The following is a 21,371-nucleotide window of genomic DNA, read 5'->3' as shown; positions in this document are numbered from 1 at the left end:
CATTGCACAGCACACAACAAACAACCAAAAAAGGAATCCAAACTGGCCTTTCGGTTTAGAGAAAGTCTTCAGTGTTGACAGAAATAGACAGATGACATCTTCTTATGATTTCCATTATTACTACAGAAATGATGATGGTGCTCAATGGGGTAAATCTGATCTGGCATCTTATTCCAAAGTGAGAAATTGAGCACAAGGGACATTTTACTAACCACTTCTTACAGAAGGAAAGAATATTACATTCATGAAAATACTCATAGTCTTTATTGAATATGTGATGTTCTAAGAAGTTAAGAGAGGCAAGTTTGAAAGGTAGCATCTTTCATTAGAGGCACTATCTTCTACTAGACAAGTTAATAAAGCTGGAAAAGACAATGAGGCTTTCAGAAAAGCAGGGCTATTTTGCAGAAAGTGTGCCCATTTATGCAACCATATTAGCTGATGTAATGAAAGATAGTCTCCCACTCTCATACCATGCCATTTTCATGGAGAAAAACACTTGGAGTTCTTCCAAGAGAATATACAAAGTTATTTATATGGTAGTTGCATTACCCTTTACATATAAAACTTTAATACTGAATAATTGTGGATGCCTCACTTACCCAAGGTATTTGAGTGGTAGTATTCCAATCATATTGTGCTTTGTGAATATGATCCCTGAAAATTACTGTTTGAAATCTGATTATGAACATTAATGCCATTTCACTTTCCCTGTGGAGACCAGTACAATATGCTCCAAGAACCTGAACCAAATTTACCTCAGGAAAATTTGGGAAAAGTACATTGAAGACTGACACGGATCCTCTACTGGCTTTCCAAGAAGAGTGCATTTTCCCTTTTATTTTTATGCTAAATTTAATTTACTTGTAAATACTGGCTTTGAAAGAGTTCTGAGAGTTCTTCTTTCCCTCTTACATTTTATTCTCTCCTGTCTCATTCTTCCACCGTTCAGCCAGAAAAGCATTACACTGCCAGACATTTTTGGTGCAGGTGCTGCTGAGATTAAAGTTTAACAGAACATGCCAACACATTATTAGGTTTTTTGTTCATGAAGGTGTTGTGAAAATGCACTGATGTTGTTCATGTTAAGCACTGTTAACAAAACTTCAGCATCTAAGCAGAACAGAGAAAATTAACCATCCTTGCACGTTCACTGATTCACAGGACATGGATATCTTTAGGGTTCGCCCACTTCTTGCACTCAACTGAGCTGACCTTTAAAGACACCTAATGAATTCCTGTAGGTGGTGATTTTTACACTATTAAACCATCACTAAGTGCTGTAGCCTATATTTCATTAACAAAGGGCTGCTGGATTTTTCAGTTTGATGTTAATTTTTTTACCTGCTAATCTCAAAGTATCTAGCCTCAAAATAGCTTATTGAAAAAAAAAAGACCTTAATACTAGCCAGTTCCTTTATTTCCATCAGCTCATTTTTTATTTACAGATGTACCCATTTCCTACACTGGTTAATGTTTTACTGTCAAAATGTGCAGGAGGAAAAGAGGTGAAGAAAGAAACGAAAGCAGTCAAATAACTCAGTTTTGATAAAATAGAGACTATTTGCAAAATGTATTATCAAGGGAGCAATCAGATTTTTTCCACATACAGGACACCCACACACTTGATGAGACTAAGGAATTCCTTTCCTTGCTATTTTTTATTGCCACTCACCCTTTTAGAAACAATAATAAAAAAGGAACGCAATAAAAAAAACTCAGAAAAATAAGGATTTCCTGAAAATTAAACTGTGAAAAGGACCCAGGCTTCTTACCTTGGCAAAGGCTTCCTAGGTTTGCACAACTGGTTGGTTCAATCGAAGAAGAGGGAATTAGATATGAGCCTTCAAAAGAAGAAAGTAAATAATTAGAAAGGTTTGGCTACTGGGAATTAAGCTATCATGTCTGAAAACACATCTTTCAGGGCAGTGATCTTCCTAATTTCTCTCAGTGGCAAAACTGACAGTGCCATTTTCCTGTAAGACTTTGGTGTTTTCATTTGCTGTTTCAGCTGAGGGATCAATGAAAAACCACGCTGCCTTGCAGGCTACAGTCACTTGCATATCCTCCCATGGTTTTCTTACCTTTTATTAAGTAACATTGCATTAAAGGAATGCAGCTTGTGTGTACTGTGTGAAATGGGTTTTAGCAAAGCGGTCACTATGGCCATGGCATTTATGCAATCTTCCTGAGTAACAGTGCATGCCTTGGAGAAGCAACTACACTCTGCTACTGTAGCACAGGTGACCCACCACACACTTCTGAGTAATCTGCCTATGACAGACACCAACCAGATAAAAGGTGATTAAACTTGTTCCTCTGCCCAGGGCGTAGATGTGATTAATATTCTGGTATGCATGACTTATAAAGAGATAATGTTATAAGTCTGTATCTCTACAGAATTATTCATAACAACAAGTATACACTTTGATGATCTGGAAACCAAAACAAGGCACATAAGAAAAAGGCTACAGAAAAAGAACTGATGCAACTGTATTATATACACTTTGAGTATCCCAGAGGTTCAGCTGCAGATACAGCTGCCTTTGTGTGGAAAATAATGGGACTGTAGAGCACTGGCAAAATGTGAACCTATTAGAAGTGTTGCCCTTTTGGCTCTTGCTTTACTACTTCAGAATCATATCAACTCAATGAAGTTCTCTCTTGAAACTCCTTCCATAAAATTAAATAGTCACCACGCATCAGCTTGTAAAGGTAGCTAAGAAAATACTTCCTGTGATGCAAGGACAAATGAAGCATGGAACCTTGACATAGAAATCATATGGTGCCACAGATACCACTACATGTATTGCCAACAAATTTAAGGCAGAATTAAAAACATGCAATCCTCAACAAGTAATAAAGCTCAGCATTTTTTTAATGGTTTCAGAGATAGATGCAAGTTCACTTCCTTGGTATACTTCTTATGAACTCCAGGAAGGATGTTCTAAATGAATGTACTATCTCTTGCATGAGGGTATTTTCCCCCCCCCAAAATAAATGTTAATATTAAACAGTTAATATCAAAACCCACTGTAAGTTCTGTACCATGGAAAGATGACCTGAAAGTTGGTTGGAAAACCTGTGGGCCTTCATATTTACTTCACTGAGTATTTAAAACAAGATTGGGATTTTATTTAGTGAAACAAAAAAAAAATCCCATTCAACTTTACAAAAATATTTAAGTCAGAAGTCTGTTGTACTGAGTTTGCATGGCAACGGTTTGGCAGCAAGGGGACTATAGGGGTGGTTCTGTGAGAAGCTGTTAGAAGCCTTCCCTTTGTCTGATGGAGACAATGTCAGCCAGCTCCAAAAATGGACCCACCACTGGCCAAGGCCAAATTCATCAGCAATGGTGGCCTCTGGGATAACAGATATTAGAAGGGGAAAGGTTATAGCACAACAGTAATTGCAGCCAAGAGAAGAGTGAGAAGGTGTGGAACCAAAACCCCACAGACACCAGGGTCAGTGAAGAAGGAGTGGGAGGTGCTGGAGCAGAGATTCCCCTGCAGCCTGTGGTGCAGCCTATGGTCAGGCAGGCTGTCCCCCTGCAGCCCACAGAGGTCCAGAGTGGAACAGATATCCACCTGCAGCCCATGGAGGACCTCACACTGGAGCAGCTGAATGCCTGAAGGAGGCTGTGGCCCCATGGGAAACCCACGCTACAGCAGTCTCCTGGCAGGATCTGTGGACCCATGGAGACCAGAGCCCACTCTGGATCAGGTTCACTGACAGGACTTGTGACCCCACAGACCTGTACTACAGACACTTTGTGTGACATATTTCAATTCAAATATCTAAGACTCAGCATCTGTATCTCCTTGTCATGCTAGACTTTCTTTATAGTCAGTGAAGAGGAACAGGAACTCCTACAGCAAAAAACTTCAGACTTCACTGAGACATCTTCTCTGGTATGACATGCACTGACCTGTGGAATAGCCTTTTTGATTTCACTGTTCATAAACAGCGCTGAGGGCAATGAGCTCAGCCTGAAACATTGTCCAGCTGTGTAAGGCAGACACATCCCACACTGAGTTAAACCTGACAGTGAAATTAAGAATTCCTTTGGCCTTTGGGAATGAAGAACGCCTATGAAATGCACATGAAAGAAATGCAATTGCAGGCATGGACAGACATGCTGCCATGTTAAACTTAAACTGGGTAGATCATATCCTGCTACAGGTGTAGCCAGTGCAGGCTTCAAAGTCAGAACGTAAGTTGATTAAATGGTCCTCATTTTGCCTGCACTGAACTGTGAACTGGTGTTCAGTAGCAATACATCACTACTGTTACCTAGGCTCCTTGTTTTAAAATTAGTCCAGATATCTGGGCTGTGTATGTATACCTTTAAGTGCAATCTGCACAAAGGTATGGCAATAAAAACATAATTCTGTCAAGTCTTGTACAAACACCCTACCATGACTGCACAGCTGTGAAAACATTAGTCTAGGGAATAAAGTAGTAAAAAGTAAAACCATGAAAAGATTATCTAAAACAAATTGCCAGTGTTTTTATGCTCCATAAATCTACTTGTTAAAAGCTTTGTCTGAAAAAACATGAAAATAATACCCCTTGAAAAATCTAAGCACCGTTCAGGCACAGATATGTTGAGATCGCTGCTAAATGCTTGGTTTGCCTTTTTTAAAGTTACATGCCACTTCCTGGTGAAGCATAATTGAAGCTGTGTGAAAACGTCTTTGCTGCATAAATCCTTCCATCGCTGTTAAATGAAGCCTAATAAGATAGTCAGCTCTCCAATGTCAGTGGTTTATTCATGGCTGATAGTCTGACTCACCAACTCTCCTGTTGAAGGATGGTTTTACAAAGAAGGCTTTTACTTGAGGAGCGGGAGGAAAGAAAATTCTAACAATTTAAACTCTAGGATTAGTAACCATCTTTGAAATGGTACTGTACCCAGTATTTTCTTTTAGGAATTACTCCAGCTCAGGAAAGCCTGTATCACAGAGGGTGATTTAACATCTAAGAAAGAAAAAGACTGACTAGTGAGTTAGTTTTCTCACGGCTAATTTAGAGGAAATAAAAATGCTTATGTAGATACCTTTTAGGTGACTTGTACAGACTTATGGTCCTCATGCAGGAACACTAGTATACTTTTTCTAAAACAATGCTCTGTAAGAATACTGCTGAACACTGACAACCCAAGGAATAAAACTGCGCAATGAAAGTAAGTCTATTGTTTCTATGACCACAGCTGTGATATTACATTTGTGTCACAGGACCATACAGTCTTTAACAGAAAGAAGAAAAAGACCCCTACTTAAGTCAAAATTAAATGAGACTGCGGCTTTTACAAAGGTCTTGGTAAGCTGTTTGGTAAAAGTGTTATGGTAGTCATCATGGTATAACAGTGTAAGAAAAGTAAGATTTTCTTGGAAGTTATTCTCTGTGACATCAGTTTGTATTGATGAAATAGAAACAACATTTTGTCCAGAATGCCTTCATAAGTCACAGTCAGATCAGCCTTTTCTTTGTTCTGGTAGGCAAGTCAAAGCGTCTAGTTGCGTGTGGTTTTACAGAGGTGTTCCTTAAATTTTTTAGCAGAGGCACGCTGAGATCTGTATCAGTGGGTCTAGATGTGATTGTATCTCACGCTTTGATTTGAGTAAACAAAAGCAAGCAAGATAGCTTTTTTAGCCACCTTAATCCTTCATGAACCATTAGATACAGAAACTAGCATGCCTTAATGGTGCCAGCTTGTGTTACAAACTAATGACTCTCAGAATGCTGATAGATGCTCTGTCAGGAGATGCTTATATTGATACTATTTTAACAATACTTAAAACAATAAATAATAAGGTGGCTGAGGAGCAAAAAGGCAAAATTGGAGAGAACAACATTAGATACAAAGTGACTCCATGTGGTTCAGAAAGAAGCAATATCTGTAACTGTTTACTCTGACTTTTTGCTTTTGTTGTAAACAAATGTGTATTTGCTACTGTTTGAGAGCTCAAATTCTGTAGACATGGAGTTTGATAGCAGCTGATTTTTACAAACATCATATATATATATATATATATATATATGTATGGGGCATTGTTGATCATGGGTCATATTTTCCATGAAACATTTTATAATTATTTAAATATCTCTAAAGTTATTAAGCAAAGCTTTCTTAAAAATATTACTATTATTGTTGTTGTTGTTGTTATTATTATTCCAAAGAGACAAAGAGTTACCAGTTTTCATTTTCTTTCATTCCAGTAGAAAATCCTCAACCAGCTGTAGTTAACATAGACATATACAAAAGCTACACCTAGACACTTATGAGAATCAAGTGTCTAAGACATGAAATGAGAACACATTGGACAATGTATTGAAATTTGTGTTCTAGAGTAATCTACAAGAAAGAAAAAGACCTTCAGCAATTACCAATTAAAAGAAAGACTGATAATATGTCATCAGGAAGATAACATATGACAATTTTGATCTAAATTGTCAATTTTGATCTAAATCTCTTCCTTCCTGTCTGTCTCCTCTAATTTAATATTTTCCTGCCTCATATGCATTGTTGTTTTGTCACCGCTTTTGCTGGCTCTGCACACAAAGTACAAGGCTACCAAGCACTTCTCTGGCTAATCAAAGGGTGAAAGGGCAGGTACAAAAATATTTAGTAATTAGTTAGTTAGCATACTTTTTTTTCCTCCAGAGACCACTGTAATCTTACTTGAGGCTAGCAGATACTTGCCGTTATCCCTCATTTGTATGAGCCTATAAGGATTGTTCAGGAAAAACTGTGATCTGCAGATAATTTCAAGCAGCAACTCAAAATACTTAGGGGGAGACTTGTTCTTTTCCTTTAAGGGATCAACTCTATACCCTTTCAAAGCCTCTGTGTATGGTAAGAGTTGAGCTGAAGCATAAGGAAGGTAAGACCTAGCTAGTTTACTTTCACAGGAATGCTCTCATTTTTTTCCATCTTGGTATATGGTATGTTCAGCACAATGCAGAAGTGTGGGGGGAAAATAAGAAAAAAAGTTTTGGCAAGGCATACTCACCACAACTCAAATTGTTTTCTGCTTTCAGTGCTGAAGTTGGAATACTCCAGAATTCATTTTCCCAGTCTACAATGTTTCCTTTCACATCGCAGCTGAGGTTGGCCAGTGTTTGTGCATTCATGGTGAAATTCCAGAGGCGGAAGTTGTAAATGTCCCCATTTAGAGAGCTCATTTCATTGCTGTTAGAGCCCAGCACCAGCCTCCCATTTCCAGGGATAACTTTGTCAAGGACACCCGGACAGTACACTCTATGGTAGGTGCTTTTGGCATAAATACCTATAGTGCCTGAAAAGCCATCCCACACAACACAGAGCTGTTGAAAGGTTCCTGTGAAAAACTCTGCATTTCGGGGCAATGCGTTTTCAAGGCTGCACTGTGTGCCTGAAATGGACAGAAAATGGCCTTTTGTGGTCTTTCCGAAGCTGAAGAATTCTGTTGACAATGCATGAGTGTAGGAGAAGACCTTCCAGTCATCGTTGTCATCGCTGTTGCCCTTGGTTGCTTCAAAGCACAGTGTAAACTGGCTAAGCTCTGGCACTGCGACAGACTCTGCCACAGACACAGTATCGATGTCAGGAACCTGGGGAATGATGACTTTCTGATTTCTCAAAGACACAGCAACTAGAACCAAAACCAGATAAGTAAATTAACATAAAAGAATATTTCATCATAGAGAAATAAAGGCAGACTGGCAGCAGGGGTTAAAGTAAGATTCATTAAATCAAACATTCATCAGGTGGTTTTTATCTCTGTAATACACCAATAGCACGCACCAAGAGGAATTTGACTTAGGAGTGCACTCGGCAGGAAATATGCGAAGATCATTTCAATGGCACAGAGAATGCTGCATGACACACAGTTAACAACCGCCTGTGTTGCTTTAAGAGCAATATTAGGACATATTACCTACTAACTTCCAATTCTGTCTCAGCTCAGTTTATAACAATTACTACTCATTCATCGACTAAGGATGAATTGGGCAATGGAATAAACCAGTTATTTGAAAAACACAGTATGACTTGCTTTTAAGGCATATTATTTTCATTATTTGTCTGCATGGCTGCATTACACCAGTGAAGTTCAGGCCTTACTGCTTTTAACTATTGCAATAGAAGAAAGCCATTCCTTGCCAAACTGAAGCCTATTGTTCCTGAATTCAGCTAATACATTTCTGCAAAGCATTAGGCATCTTCTCATTTTGTCCCCAGCAGCTTTCTGGTTGACCACTGCAATCATGTGTTTATGAATATTTATATCCAAGCTGTTCACTATTTGATAACAGCTGATCAGCAGTTTTGGATTTTGCATAAGTATCTAGAAATGCCTACTCCTGTAAATTATGTACTGCTGTAAGGGTATTTACACATGGAACATGTTGCTGTCTGTAATTGTTACTAAGTATTCTCACTTGCATGGACAAAATGGCAGTAACCAAATGTGAGAAAAGGTATCACACAACATATGCTTTTTCTCTATGAATACATTAATGAAATTCTGTTAACTCTATTTTGGAGAACATTAGTTTTCAAAATAGAATGTCAATATGCTCAGTTTTACTGGCACATTTATGGCAGCAAAATTCTTCTGGCAAATTTCTTCACAGAATGAAGTTTCCAGCTATCAGACATGCAAATGCTGCCAAGATCCCATCGCAGCAGCCCTTGGTCTTACTTCTGGCTCCATAGTTCTGTGTCAGACCATATCTCCAGCAAATGTCTGCTACCTCATACACATTGTCATAGCATATATTGCTGGAAGTGAAACTGTTTCTTGCTGCACCTGAGGAATAACTGCCACAGTAGTTAATTTCTAGTCTCCTCTGGGATTTTTCAGTGATGTCACAATGCTTACACTCATTACTACATACCTGTTCTCTTCTCAGAATAAAATAAAACCCTTTGAGAGGGTGAGACATGAGGGAAGGGTGACGGTCACATCACACTCAGGGAAAGACACAGACATATGGGGTATAAGGATTCTGTGTTGTTTGTGGTACTGCAAATTCCTTTTGCCAGCTGCTTGGAGACTCTGAGCTCTAAACTACTATATTTGGATATACACAAGGGCATAATTTGACCAATATATTACATAGTCAAATAACATAAAGCATCGCACACTATTCACCAACCCAGCAACTGCAGAATGGGAGGGAAGAGAGAAAAATACTGAGCTTTTATAGTTACTGCATTTACTTCATAGATTTATTTTTCTTCCCATGGGAAAAACTATGTTGTAACAATTTTATAGATAGAAAATGTGTTCAACTCTCCATTGAAAACAGGGACATTTTTTTAGTGGGGTAATTACACTGTAAGCTTCTTTACATAACATGGAAACTGTTCCAGAAGAAGTATAAGGATTCCAGACTTGGAAGAGAAAAAAGCTTATTCATATGAGCACTATTCAGCCTGTGTTAGGGTGGTCACGAAAGCTGTGGACCACCTGGTCACATTTAAACAATATAGAAAGAGAAATAAACAAGGAGGATGCTGCTCCCATACTGAAGAAATCTCCTCAACTTTGCTGTATTCATCTGACAGTTTTAACCTCCCTCCGTACACTGAAATTACAAAACTCTAAGTATTTTTTCCATGTGGAGAAAACAGAATCCTACTATCCACAGACTGCATATCTCTTTCCTGATTGTTGTTGCACAGTTAGTCATCACACTAGTAAATTTCAGATGTTAGTACTAGAGAAACTGGTTATTCTTTAAGAAAGAATATACATATATTCTTGGAATATTCATCCAGTTGTTTAGACAACTTTCAGAATGATAAATCATTACTCTTAGGAAGATAAGTGGATTACTACGGACATGGGTTTTTTTGACACATTGCTATTTTCTCATGAAGAACATTCAAAAATCTACTTTACTTGCATCTCGTTATCTCACATCTTGTATACTTCTTTATGCATAAGCAAGCCAGGAGTCCCTAGACTGTATTTTACCATCTCTTGCAGGGAAAACTGATGAGTTTTTCAATATAGTTCAATGCTTAAGTGGTGCCTTCTGCTGTTCTAGCTTCCCTGCTTTCATTTGTCCTGTCACTGATGCTGGAAGAAATGTGTCAACTTCAATGAGGTCTGCAAGTGTGTACATACCAAGTACCTGTTTGAGAATGTTTTGTTACCACCTCAGTGAATTGTGCTTATAATCTGAGCTACTGCAGTACTACTCAACTGTATGCTAATTTTACATGATATTGTCTCAAGCATTTCTGTACTAATAGAGGTCTGTTGGGCTCTCCTTCCTCCCCTTTTGGCAACTGACTCCTACTTACTAATGGAGGCATAACTTATGCAGTTAACTGTTACTAGAACTTATTCACCATGCTAGCTCTTCAGCTGGTGTAAATAGACATAATTCCCTTAAGACTGGCATTCATTTACTGCAGCTGAGGATATCGCCCACCATCTGCTGTTCGTGTGTTGCAGAAGGTGAAAACCAGAAAAGTCAATATTTGTGTGGGCAGCCAACTTGCTATGGATAACAGGATGTACTTTGCAAAATTCAGTTTGAAACTGCTCCTGTATAAAACTGAGCAGTCACACAAAAGCTGTTCTATTCCCAATCTACTTCCCTCCCAAAAGTCACTCACTCTGTTATATTGGTCTTTCCCCACACCTATTTTGTCTTGGGTACATACTGCATATTAGGATGTACCATTAATGTCTTTTTAAATGACATTTCTAGATAGAAAATTGCTGTCTGAATGGCTGTTTACTTTACAATTTTGCAATACTTTGTGAAACTCAGAACTGAACAAACTACTTAATTTTGTTAGTTACACATGATCATTTCTGAGAAATGAAAGACAGTATAAGACCATTTCCTTCATTCTGGGAGAAATTAATGATTTTGCTCGGGTATCACGTCTGTAGTAGTTGACAATGGCGTCAACTTGACGAAGGAGCTTTGAAACTTCATTGGGGACCTGAAATGACAGGTTGTACAATCTTTCTGATGGCTTTGGAACTCTTTGCAAGGATAGAAAAGCATAGCACTGGCATCTGCCAAGAGGATGCCTTGTAATTTTAATGTGTGTGTGCATTCATGTTCTATTGTCCACATGCTTTTATAACGAACTTGAAAAGAAACCAGTACATTAGAATCCCTTTTCCGAGCCCATTTCCTATATCTATTTCCAGGTTAAATGCCACTATGATCTTTGTCTGTAACTGTTTTCTGAAACTAACATAGCTGCACAACTGTGGGCAATAAGTAGAATATAGTTATAACTTGCCCTAGAAGTGTGCAGCCAGCTTTCCAGGCATCCACGATCAAAATCAAGATGTCAGGTGAAAGTTACACATTTGGAGTAATAAAGCCAAATTCAATGGCCTCAGTCCAGGTGCTTAACAGCAAACCTTAACATAGAGCTTCTGAATTAATATATATGAGAAACATAAAAATACCAGTCACTTGTGAAGGTCTCAGAGACTTAAAATAAAAGGATATGTTCCAGGACTATTTAACTTTAATGATGCTATCCATGAACATAAGGTACTATTCAATTTGAAACGGATGTAATATTTTTTTGCTTTCGTAGAATTTACCTGTAGGTGTATATACACAAAGGGCTCTCTGACTATGTCTGTGGACCTGTCCTCTCTTCATCATTAAACACAGCTGAGGGCAACATTGCATCTTTCAATTCCAATTTTAAGTCATTGCTTGTAGTGACACTTAAAGATTATTAAACAGGAATAAAGAAATAAATCATTTTGTATAATATGACTGCATATAAATTTTTATGATCCGCTTGATTTTATAACTTCTTACTGCTATTTTCAAATAGAGAAAGCTTTCAGAAAATTTGCTTCCACTTTGAGAAGAAAACAGGTGCTCCTAGAATTCTTACTACATTCATTTTGTCAGCATGAAAAATAAATATTTTTAGCTCCTTTGTGACATTACTTCTTTTCTTTTAAGAACTGCACACAAATTTTGCTGTCATAATCAGGCCTACTTTTGACTGATGATTCCTGGGGTTTACAAACTTAATTATTTTAAAATATATGACATGTGTAATATATATTTTTAAAATAATCATGAGGAAAATGTGCTGGTGACTGAAAACTGCCAAGCCTCCCTACTCTGTGTTTTTAAGGGAGCCAGCCAACCAACAGAACATAAAAAAGTGCTATAATAATGTAAATGCTCAATGCAATACTAGTGTTCAGTTTATGGTATGCGATTTCTACAAAAAGAAAGTCTACTAAGAGCACGCAACTGGAAACTTGGAAACTATAACCCTCCTGAAGTGGAATGAACAGTGAACTGCATATGGAGCCTGTCAGTGACCATTCTAATGCACTCTGTTTCCTCCCTGCTCTTTACTGTCATGTAACTTCTAATTAATGCTTTAAATAAACCAACAAAATACCAATCAGAAGCTATTTGCACTCTTATCTTAGAGGAGAATAAGCATGACTGTCTTTTTTTTTTTTAAGTTTTAGGCTTTTTAAAACCCTTAAAACCAATGTTCCCTTGAGGAAGGCAAAGAAAGTTCAAGGAACTGGAGAAAAGCTACCCATTTTGCAATGTCAGTTCATTCATGGGAGTTTGTTCCTGAGACTGGATGAACTCTGAGGAGTTCTGCTTTCTGCACAAACTCTTCCCCACCCCTGATCACCTCACTGGGCCAGAGGTTCAGGCTAGTCTTCTTTCTAAGCTCGCAATCACGCTTTCCTTCAGGTTTCTATGTCCCTCTCCAGGTATGCTGATCTGAAGGACAGGCATCCTGCTTCCAAATCCTCCAGCATAAATTGTCAGAGAGAGGAACTGTTAGGCCTAAAATCTTTACATGTGAAAAGTTTTTCTAACACATTTCCTGTCATATGCCAGAATAAAATAATTTTAGTCCAAAGAAAAACAGATTAGTTAAAGAAACATACAAGAGAACCCTATAGCCTGTGTATAGCATCCTTTCCCTTCTCATGGAGGACTTGATTCCTTTGGGAAGTGTCATTCTAATCCTCATAGAATATTTCCTTCTAACATATGTAGAGGGATGAAATGCTTTGAGTTTACTTACTTCGTACATAACTGGCATTAAAACCTTTCTTTTGGATACTGAAGTCGCTTTTAAATGACACAACCATTTCATTTCCAGTAGAGTTATAGGATAATCCTTTGGCAGTGATGCCACAAAGGTTCATTGGGCTTTCTCCATTGTCTAATGTCAGTGAATCATAAATGCAGCCTGGGGCTTCTTCAATGTCAAAATCAATAAATGTTAGCTGTATGATAAATCCATGAGGTGCTCGGATGATCCACTTGCACGCTTGGCTGTTGGGATAGTCACTGGGGAAGCACGGGGAAGTGAAAACTCCGGAGGGGTCAGTTAGCACGGTCCTACAGTCGTAGCATCCATAAACTGACAATAAAAACAGAGAAAGGTTGGAGGTCAGACAGAAAGGTAACTTAAGAGGAAAGTAATTATCAACACAATAATCAGTCATTAACACAATTAGTAAATGTATTTCTATATAGAAAAACATATACATAAAATCACAGAATCATAGAATCAGGTGGTTTGGAGAAGACCTCTGAGATCATCAAGTCCAACCCTTGATCCACTACCACTGCAGTTACTAGACCATGGCACAAAGTGCCACATCCAGCCTCATCTTAAAAACCTCCAGGGATGGAGAATCCACCATCTCCCTAGGCAGCTCATTCCAATGCCTGATCACCCTCTCTGTAAAGAGAAGACCGACCTTTCTAGTGGGCAAAAGGCTGGAGGAATAGTACAGCAAAAGAATCCTACAGCAAAGAAATTACACTGCTAAATATTAATTTCTGCACATGATACATATTTTCCATGTATATTGGCCTCATAAAGACAAAGTAAATGCAGTCTTTTTGAATTCAGAAAAGCAAATTCTGAAACTGCCACTTTAAAAATGATGACTGAAATAATTTACATTTTTTGGCTGCTGGTCTGATGCTGACTGATGGCTATCCCAGCAGCTCTATGCCATGCTACTGTTTCCAGAGAAGTGACCCTGTAAAGAAGTGGCACAAGAGACAGACTGAAGAGCAGCAGAAGCAGCAGTTCCCGAAGGTTAGTCATCTGCATTTCCAGCTAATGCATTCCACACCACCCAAAAGGTATCAGCGAGCTACTGGCTTTTGAATCAAGAGTGTATTACTGTGTTCTTCCCATCCTGACTCAGCTCCATTAACATATTTGTGGCAGTCAGGCTTTAAGAAATTCTTATCCTATTCCTCATACTCCTTTGCTCACCTGCTGTGCTCTTCTACAAGAATTTCAAGCCCAGTTAGTCACCAGGGTTGCATTTCTTGTTTGGTTTACATTTGCTCATTTATCACATATTTACTTAATGTAATATATGGTATAATTACCGTGACATTCCTGCTGCTAAAATCTGTAATAGTTTGCCAAAGCAGCAGTGAACAAACTATGTGGGAACTGAGTATCACCAAGAGATAGCCTAAGAAAGTAACTGGGACATTTATGCTGAATTACTTTGCAAACACTCCATCAAGTCACAGTCCTGCATCAAGTACTACAAGTATGAAAAAAATAGGACAGTGCGAATATGTATTATTAGCTGCCCAAACTAAAAACAAATAAAAAAGTTGTCAAATGCAAACTACATACGAAGTGGCTATAAAATAGGAACAAATGCAACTCACTTCTCTGAAGAGCCCTTGATGTTTCTTAGCACTGCCTGAGGCCTGACAGTTTTCAGTCATATTTAAATGCTGTTTGGCCTATTCAGTCATATTTAAATGCTGTGAAGTGGCATGCTGAAAAAAGTTGTTTACAACTGCAGGTAGAACTGGGAGGTGTATTTTATAGAATTTTTATGATTTTTATTTGCAGAACACAAATCATGGCCCCGAAGAGGTAAAGAGACCATTCATTATTTGGGCTCTCAGAGCCAAATGCAGGCTGATTACATTAGAAAAGCTCAGTGGAATCCTTCCTTGTTCAAATGAGAAAAAAGGATTGGTTGAAAGGTTTTCAGGTAGCTTTGAGAAGAAGTGGCACTCCTTGCATTGGAAAACTTGATCTGTGTAGTACAGAAGCGTGTCCACTCTTAATTTCTCTGCAAATCCTTACAGTCAGAGGACTATGCTCACCTGCACTGCAACTGTGGTGTTCCAATTATTAATCATAGAGGGAATATTTACTTATTAGTGTGGTGGACTATAAATCCTGCAGTTGTACAAACAGATGATGGCTTCACAGAGTGCATTTTTTCACAGATAGGTACCAGTTTTCAGAGAATCACCCCAGACTGAGAGGAGGAGGAACAGGAAAAGCATACTCTATGCCACAAGCTGCTGCAGGCAGTCTCCTAGTCCAGGGCAAGTGAGCCTCTACAGGGCACTCCATCTGGATCTGCCTCCAGCTGGAAGGCCCAGTGACTCATGCTCCTGCCTTCCTTATGGCTAGGATGAGGGCTCATAGGGGCTGAGGATTTGGCAGCACACCTCACTCACTTTCCTACTCATTCCTGCCAGAGAAACGAATGACACAGAGCTCTCTGGGCTGTTGAGAGCTTTCCCTGGGCACTTAGATGGACCTGGAGTCAGGGACTAAGTGATGTAAATCCATAGAGGATCACGGGTGTTAATGTACAGTCATTCTTCCTTGGACACCTAATTTAATTTTAAGGCATTATAAAACATTGCTGAACCAGAGAAAATATGCTATTTGTCACTAAAAGCGTATCCCTCTTTATGGTAGAATATTACATTCAACCTGAGACTGGAACAGTAAAATTTGTCCATCAGAAAGAACACTGATGTTCCTTGTCTTTATTAATTCTATTGATCATCAACAGCCAAAACAGGACTCATCTTTTCTCCTCAATTCTCCCTTGAGTATCTGTCATTGTTTCTAAGCTATGTAAACAAAAAAAGTCAGTACACATGAAAAAAACCACTTTTATCCCTGCTGCCTCTGTAAATATGAAAACATAAATGTTATTTCTGTTATTGTTTTTAATAATTTAATCTTTGCAGAGTATTCTCATTTTATTACATCCATACAGTTTTGTTGGTTTTACAGAACTAATGCAAAAAAACCCCAGGCCCTAAATTTAGGTAGGAAAATACATGCTCAAAACTTTGCATGCACAGAAGAAACAGATTTGGTAAGCAAAATAGTTTACTTTTTTTGAAGTGGGTTGGCTCCATTTTGGCATAGTAGCTATTCTGTCCATGACTGCAATTTGAACGAGAAATATCCTGTTTGCATGCAAATGTCCACAGTAGTAAGTAAAAAGAAAAGAAAACAAACAACAAAACTATATATAAACTGAATGGTTTTGAATGGAACTTTTTGCACAGCTTCTTATGAGACAGTTATTTTTCTATAAACATCACCTATTTTACTCATTAAAGAGAAAAATTGCTGTGGCAACCTTGGGCTGTCAGCCAAAGCTGACAGATATTTTGCAATCCCATTGGCCCAGAGCAGTTCTGAACTGTGGAGACTGAATACATGTTGCAATACAAACCATAAACATTTCTACAAGCAATCCAAGATAGGTTATTGATTTTAAAGGGAACAAATTTAGGTATGATATTCCTGGTCAGGAGCCTCACATAGGCAGAATCTGCCTGACATGTAATTTTTACCACTGTAGACCACAGGAAATTCACTCTCTAAATATATTTTATACAATAAAGGCTTTTCTCTTTTCTCACCCCTATTCTTCCCCAAACCAAAAAGAACACCTCTACAGGTAGCGAAATTAAGCACTTAATTTCAACATTTCCTAAACTGAAAGTTTTGAGGTTTTTTTCAGCATCATGCTCATAATTCCTATAATAAAATAATAATTAAGTACTTAATGTGATACTTCAACACCACACTAAATGGGGAAATTAATAAATTTCTCTGGAGTAAGTTAGAGCTTTCGCCAAAGTTATCTAAGTGATTCATGAATGTTAATTGACCTCAAAAGGGAATTGACTATAGTGAAAATGGCTTTTTTCCTTCTATCATGGCATGGAGATAATGGGACAAAAGTGGCAATTTTGGGTTCCTCAAAGAAGAAATGAGACTACTGATTATTCTTAGCTGCTTAGTAACTATACAGGGTTTTATATGCCCAAAGCACATTATCAGTGACTTGAAATTGCAGCTGGGAGAGCACTCTGCCAATCTGGCCCACTGTAAAAAATCAAAAAATGAGTATTTAGTGGGCAGTGGAAAATTTTGGTCAAAGCAATTTGGCCATTTTAATAGGTACTTTTCAGTAAAGTCAGGGATAGGATCCCACCGTCATGGCTGCTAATTCTCCTAACCATGAAACCATTCCCTCTCTTCTATAAGTCTCTTGCCTATTTTACATACATACCTTTTAATTTCTATGAGGAGAAAAGTGCCCTATACTAGTCTTTCCTACACCATACTGAATCATTTGAAGACTGCCCTAAAACTAAGGGGATGAGTGAAACAGTATGTGACTCATTAAAGATTGCACCATACAAACAGAAGTGCAAACCTCATATCCTATGAAACAAAGTTAATTGCCCGTCATGTTCCGTCTACTGATTTTGTCTCTTTATACAGTCCCCACAGAGAATTCCACAATTTGAACTCAAGAAGTCACTTGTAAGCACTGAAATAGGCGATTTGAAAGAAATTTTCATGAGCCATTCGTGGCCAGCTGAAGCAACAATAAGACCCAGAGCTACAATGCTTAACGGCAGATTTGGGAAGGAAACATTCTTTATATAACTTTATCCCATACGTTCATACTTCTCTTTTTTAAATTTTTTTTCTTAAATGACTGACACATTCCAGCACTTGCCTCCAAAGTATGTGTTAATATTCATATTTTCCTCTAGCTTCTCAAGCTTCTCTACTTCTTTCCATTGTCATAATTTTCCCCCCAAACCTATCTTCTACCCTATTACGCTCTGCACTTCTTTATCAGGCGTGAGTTTTAACTTTTACCTTGGAGAAGTGCTGGACAACAAATTTTGTTTGGCCAAGAGTTTGTGTAAGAGCACAAAAGCAATCTGACTTGGGACACTGTCTATTTCAGCCCTAAAGACCTACATTTTGTGAAGGTTAGGATCAAAAGAAAACAGTGTCTCTGGGGAAAAGTCAGCACTTGCAATTTGTGCATTTTCCAGTTAGTTTTCACAATAAGTTAAACCTGGCATTGGGTCTTTCTTTTTCCAGCTGTAAGATGCAGCATTTTCCACCTGACAGAAGTGAAAATGACTACATATGTGTAGGCAGTGGCAAAGGATACCAATGATAGCCTGCATGGGTTGAATTAACACTAGTGGTCTTTTTTTTTTTAATACATTAAAAGGTTCTCTCATAAAACAGAATGCTGCTGGATTGTATTTTGGCATGAAAATTAAATTTACTTCTCTATGTAGATGATACCATTTTCATATGAAAATTCCCTAAAATAAATCTACATAGCTCTGGAATTGAATTTTCAGAAAGCAAACCAAGACATTTTATGCTGACTATTACTGTATTCAAGTGGACTACAGAATCTTCCCCGTCTGACAGAATTAGGCCAATTCTAAACCACAGAAAATCTTAGCTAGAGTACTTAGCACTTTAGACATAAAAAGCAGCACAGAATTAATTATAATTTGATTTCATGTTGACATGTGAGACCTTTTAAGCACTTTATTTGCATTTGAAAAGGCAGCATCTTTTTGTGATGGTCATTTAAACTAAGTGAGAGAGAAGCACAGCCAGGTGACATGACAGAGGCACTTGCAAGTGTGTGGTGATGACCAAAATAGAAAAACTTTACAAACATTTCCTGCGACAGCATGAAAAAAACACCTATTTTGATGAACATTAGGTGTAAAAAAATTTTGCTTTGTAATAATCAGTTAATGGTCAGGTGTTTTTTTTTTCTATTTCAAGGATGTTACAACACAAATACGGCCAAACATTAGGTTAGATGTATTTATGACTGCAAATAGATGGGTGAATGAGGTCAGCAATGGGCACACCTGCAGACAAGCAAGAGGAAGGGCCAAACCACCAAGATGTGGGTGGGCTGGAATGGCTACAGAACAAACAAACCTGTGTTATTCCAGTGAGACACAAACACCAAACTCAGAACACCTATCATATGGCAAAGCCTTCCACAGTAGCTTATCTTCACTTTAAAAATAGTTTCAGATGTAAAGGGGAACTATAGATGTACAAAAATATCTATATGCAAAGAGTGAGCATATTAATTTCAAAGAAATGTCTCATCATCCTCTCTGAACATAAAGTAATGCTCTGTTCTGCTTACTCACTTGTAAGTTAGTTATGAGATATGACCTATATAATTTCTATGCAAAGCACAAAGCCCAGCACTCTTCTGGAGCCTCTGCTGACCAAACCATGTGCTCTGCTTTCTGTGCAACCCACACTTTGATTGAGTTCAGCCTGAGAACGTACAAATGAGGAGATGTGACAGGTTTGCTTTTGCTCCTATATTAACTTTCAAATTGTAAAAGCTGTTTGATCTCCCCTAAAAGGTCTTTATTCTGCTGATAAATATTACTATATACCACACAATTTAATATTAGTATTTATTGTAATCCTCAAATTAAACAGACACTCCTATTTTAACATTCAGATTTAAAAAATAAAACAAAGGTTATCTCCACAATAAATAGTAGAGAAGTAATACTTTCATTCTAATGTGTACAGAAGTTTGTCTCTGCACGTACAATGTTACAGGGCTGAGATCTACTGTTTGGAAGTATGACTGTGTCCACCAATACACAATCATCAAATGGAACAATTTCTACTTCAGAAATTCTACTAAATGTGCACAGCTCTAAGTTCCCAAAAGTCCTAAGCAAACCCTAGAGCCTCGCAGATATGATTCGAATTTAAGCACGGACACAAAATTCAGCAATTGTCTAAAGTCCTTTCCTGCACAATAGTGCCTTTGAGTTCTGTATTTGAAGCTCTACAGTCCTGTCTTCAGCCTTGCAGCCCCCTCAAGGCTGAATGGGAGGGCATGACTTCACCACTGTTGCCATCTGAAAACCACAGGGGAAGCACTGCACAGAGACCAGTAGTCAGGAAGGCTGCGCCATCCTATTCAGTTTTGATCATTTTCCTTTTAATGAAAGGGTAGTAACTGAACCAACACAACAGGCAAGCACCAGGGAGAGAATTCCACTTTCAAATACACATGATCTGTATAGAAAGCTTGGTACCATGTGAATAAGTAATGCTGATTGAATTTGGGGGGAGACAGGTTGATCTGGTATACAACACTGTAACAAAATAGTTCCTTCCAAATTCACTTCCCAAATTACTTTCTGCCTAAAGACAAGGAAAGGCAAAGTTTATAGAATTCCTAACAGAATAAACATTACAGCATTTTTCTGTGAAATCACCTGCATAGACAAATGCAGTGATATAACCAGCATAAATTTATAAAATAATTTATAAGCTCTATATGAGTGAAACTTTATATTATGCTGCTGCTATCCATAATCAAATGTATTTTTCACAGTGTCAGTACAACAAAGCTGCAATTAGGAAGAATTTTTTGTATCTGTGTTACATTTTGTTTGCAAATGTGACTTTTTTGGTTGATTTGTAAGAAAACACTATTTTAACTGCTATTAAAAACTCAGTCCAGACTCTTCTCATTCTGCATCATTCCCATTGCATCATCTTCATAGTACTTCTTGTACCCAGCAAGAATTTAAAGCCTCCATATTCCTGACTGGAAATAGCACATAACCCTGGCAGAGTCTTTTATAATTCAATGAAAGACAAGACTGTGCTCTCACAAAATAATTCAACAATTGGGTTTTGGCCACTGAACCCAGGAGACAAAGAGAGTACTATGCCCTGGCCAGTCCTATCAGCTTGCCTTGCATCATCTTATGCTGATGCATTACGTCCTGCAACATATGCTTTAAAGGGCTGAACCCGTTGGTGCACCTAAGAATAATGCGATGGTAGGAAAAAAATCTGCCAGGGTAATATAGAGGCATATGAAAGGGTAACTGTTTTCTTTGAAGTCACTTATTATTCCTGCTTCCTGTTGCACCAGCCCTTTTTGCTTATCAGTTTATTAGCAAATTAAAGTTGTCATCACATGGAATTTGAACTGATTATTTTCTCTCTTTTGTAAGATGAACAAAGCCCTTAATTAATGAAAATTTATGTGGCAAATTGAAAACTGATAAAAGACAATATTTTCTCTTATGTTACAACATCAACCTGTGTAACTCGGACCTGAAAAGTATCAAAGCAGGGAACATAAAATTCAGAAAGAGAACAGACATTTTTTCAAGTATCTAATAGAACCTCTGAATTCTTACAGGTATAAAATCATTGATGAGACATAACTGTAAGG

General features: G+C 37.9%; 1 protein-coding gene across 6 annotated transcripts in view; it reads right to left on the bottom strand.

Moving 5' to 3' along the window:
* Nucleotides 1-21,371, bottom strand: part of ADGRG6 (adhesion G protein-coupled receptor G6) — a 110,582-nt gene that overhangs the window by 55,794 nt on the left and 33,417 nt on the right. For all 6 annotated transcript variants that reach the window (XM_071549195.1, XM_071549196.1, XM_071549197.1 and 3 more), the window contains exons 3-5: nucleotides 13,058-13,399; nucleotides 7,017-7,637; nucleotides 1,776-1,844 (exon numbers count right to left, since the gene is read on the bottom strand). In XM_071549195.1, coding sequence (XP_071405296.1) covers nucleotides 1,776-1,844; nucleotides 7,017-7,637; nucleotides 13,058-13,399 — 1,032 coding nt within the window. The remainder of the gene's footprint in view (nucleotides 1-1,775; nucleotides 1,845-7,016; nucleotides 7,638-13,057; nucleotides 13,400-21,371) is intronic.

This window comes from Pithys albifrons, chromosome 2 (genome assembly GCF_047495875.1).
Source record: "Pithys albifrons albifrons isolate INPA30051 chromosome 2, PitAlb_v1, whole genome shotgun sequence".
NCBI lineage: Eukaryota > Metazoa > Chordata > Aves > Passeriformes > Thamnophilidae > Pithys > Pithys albifrons.
This window is presented reverse-complemented; position numbering and strand designations above follow the sequence as displayed.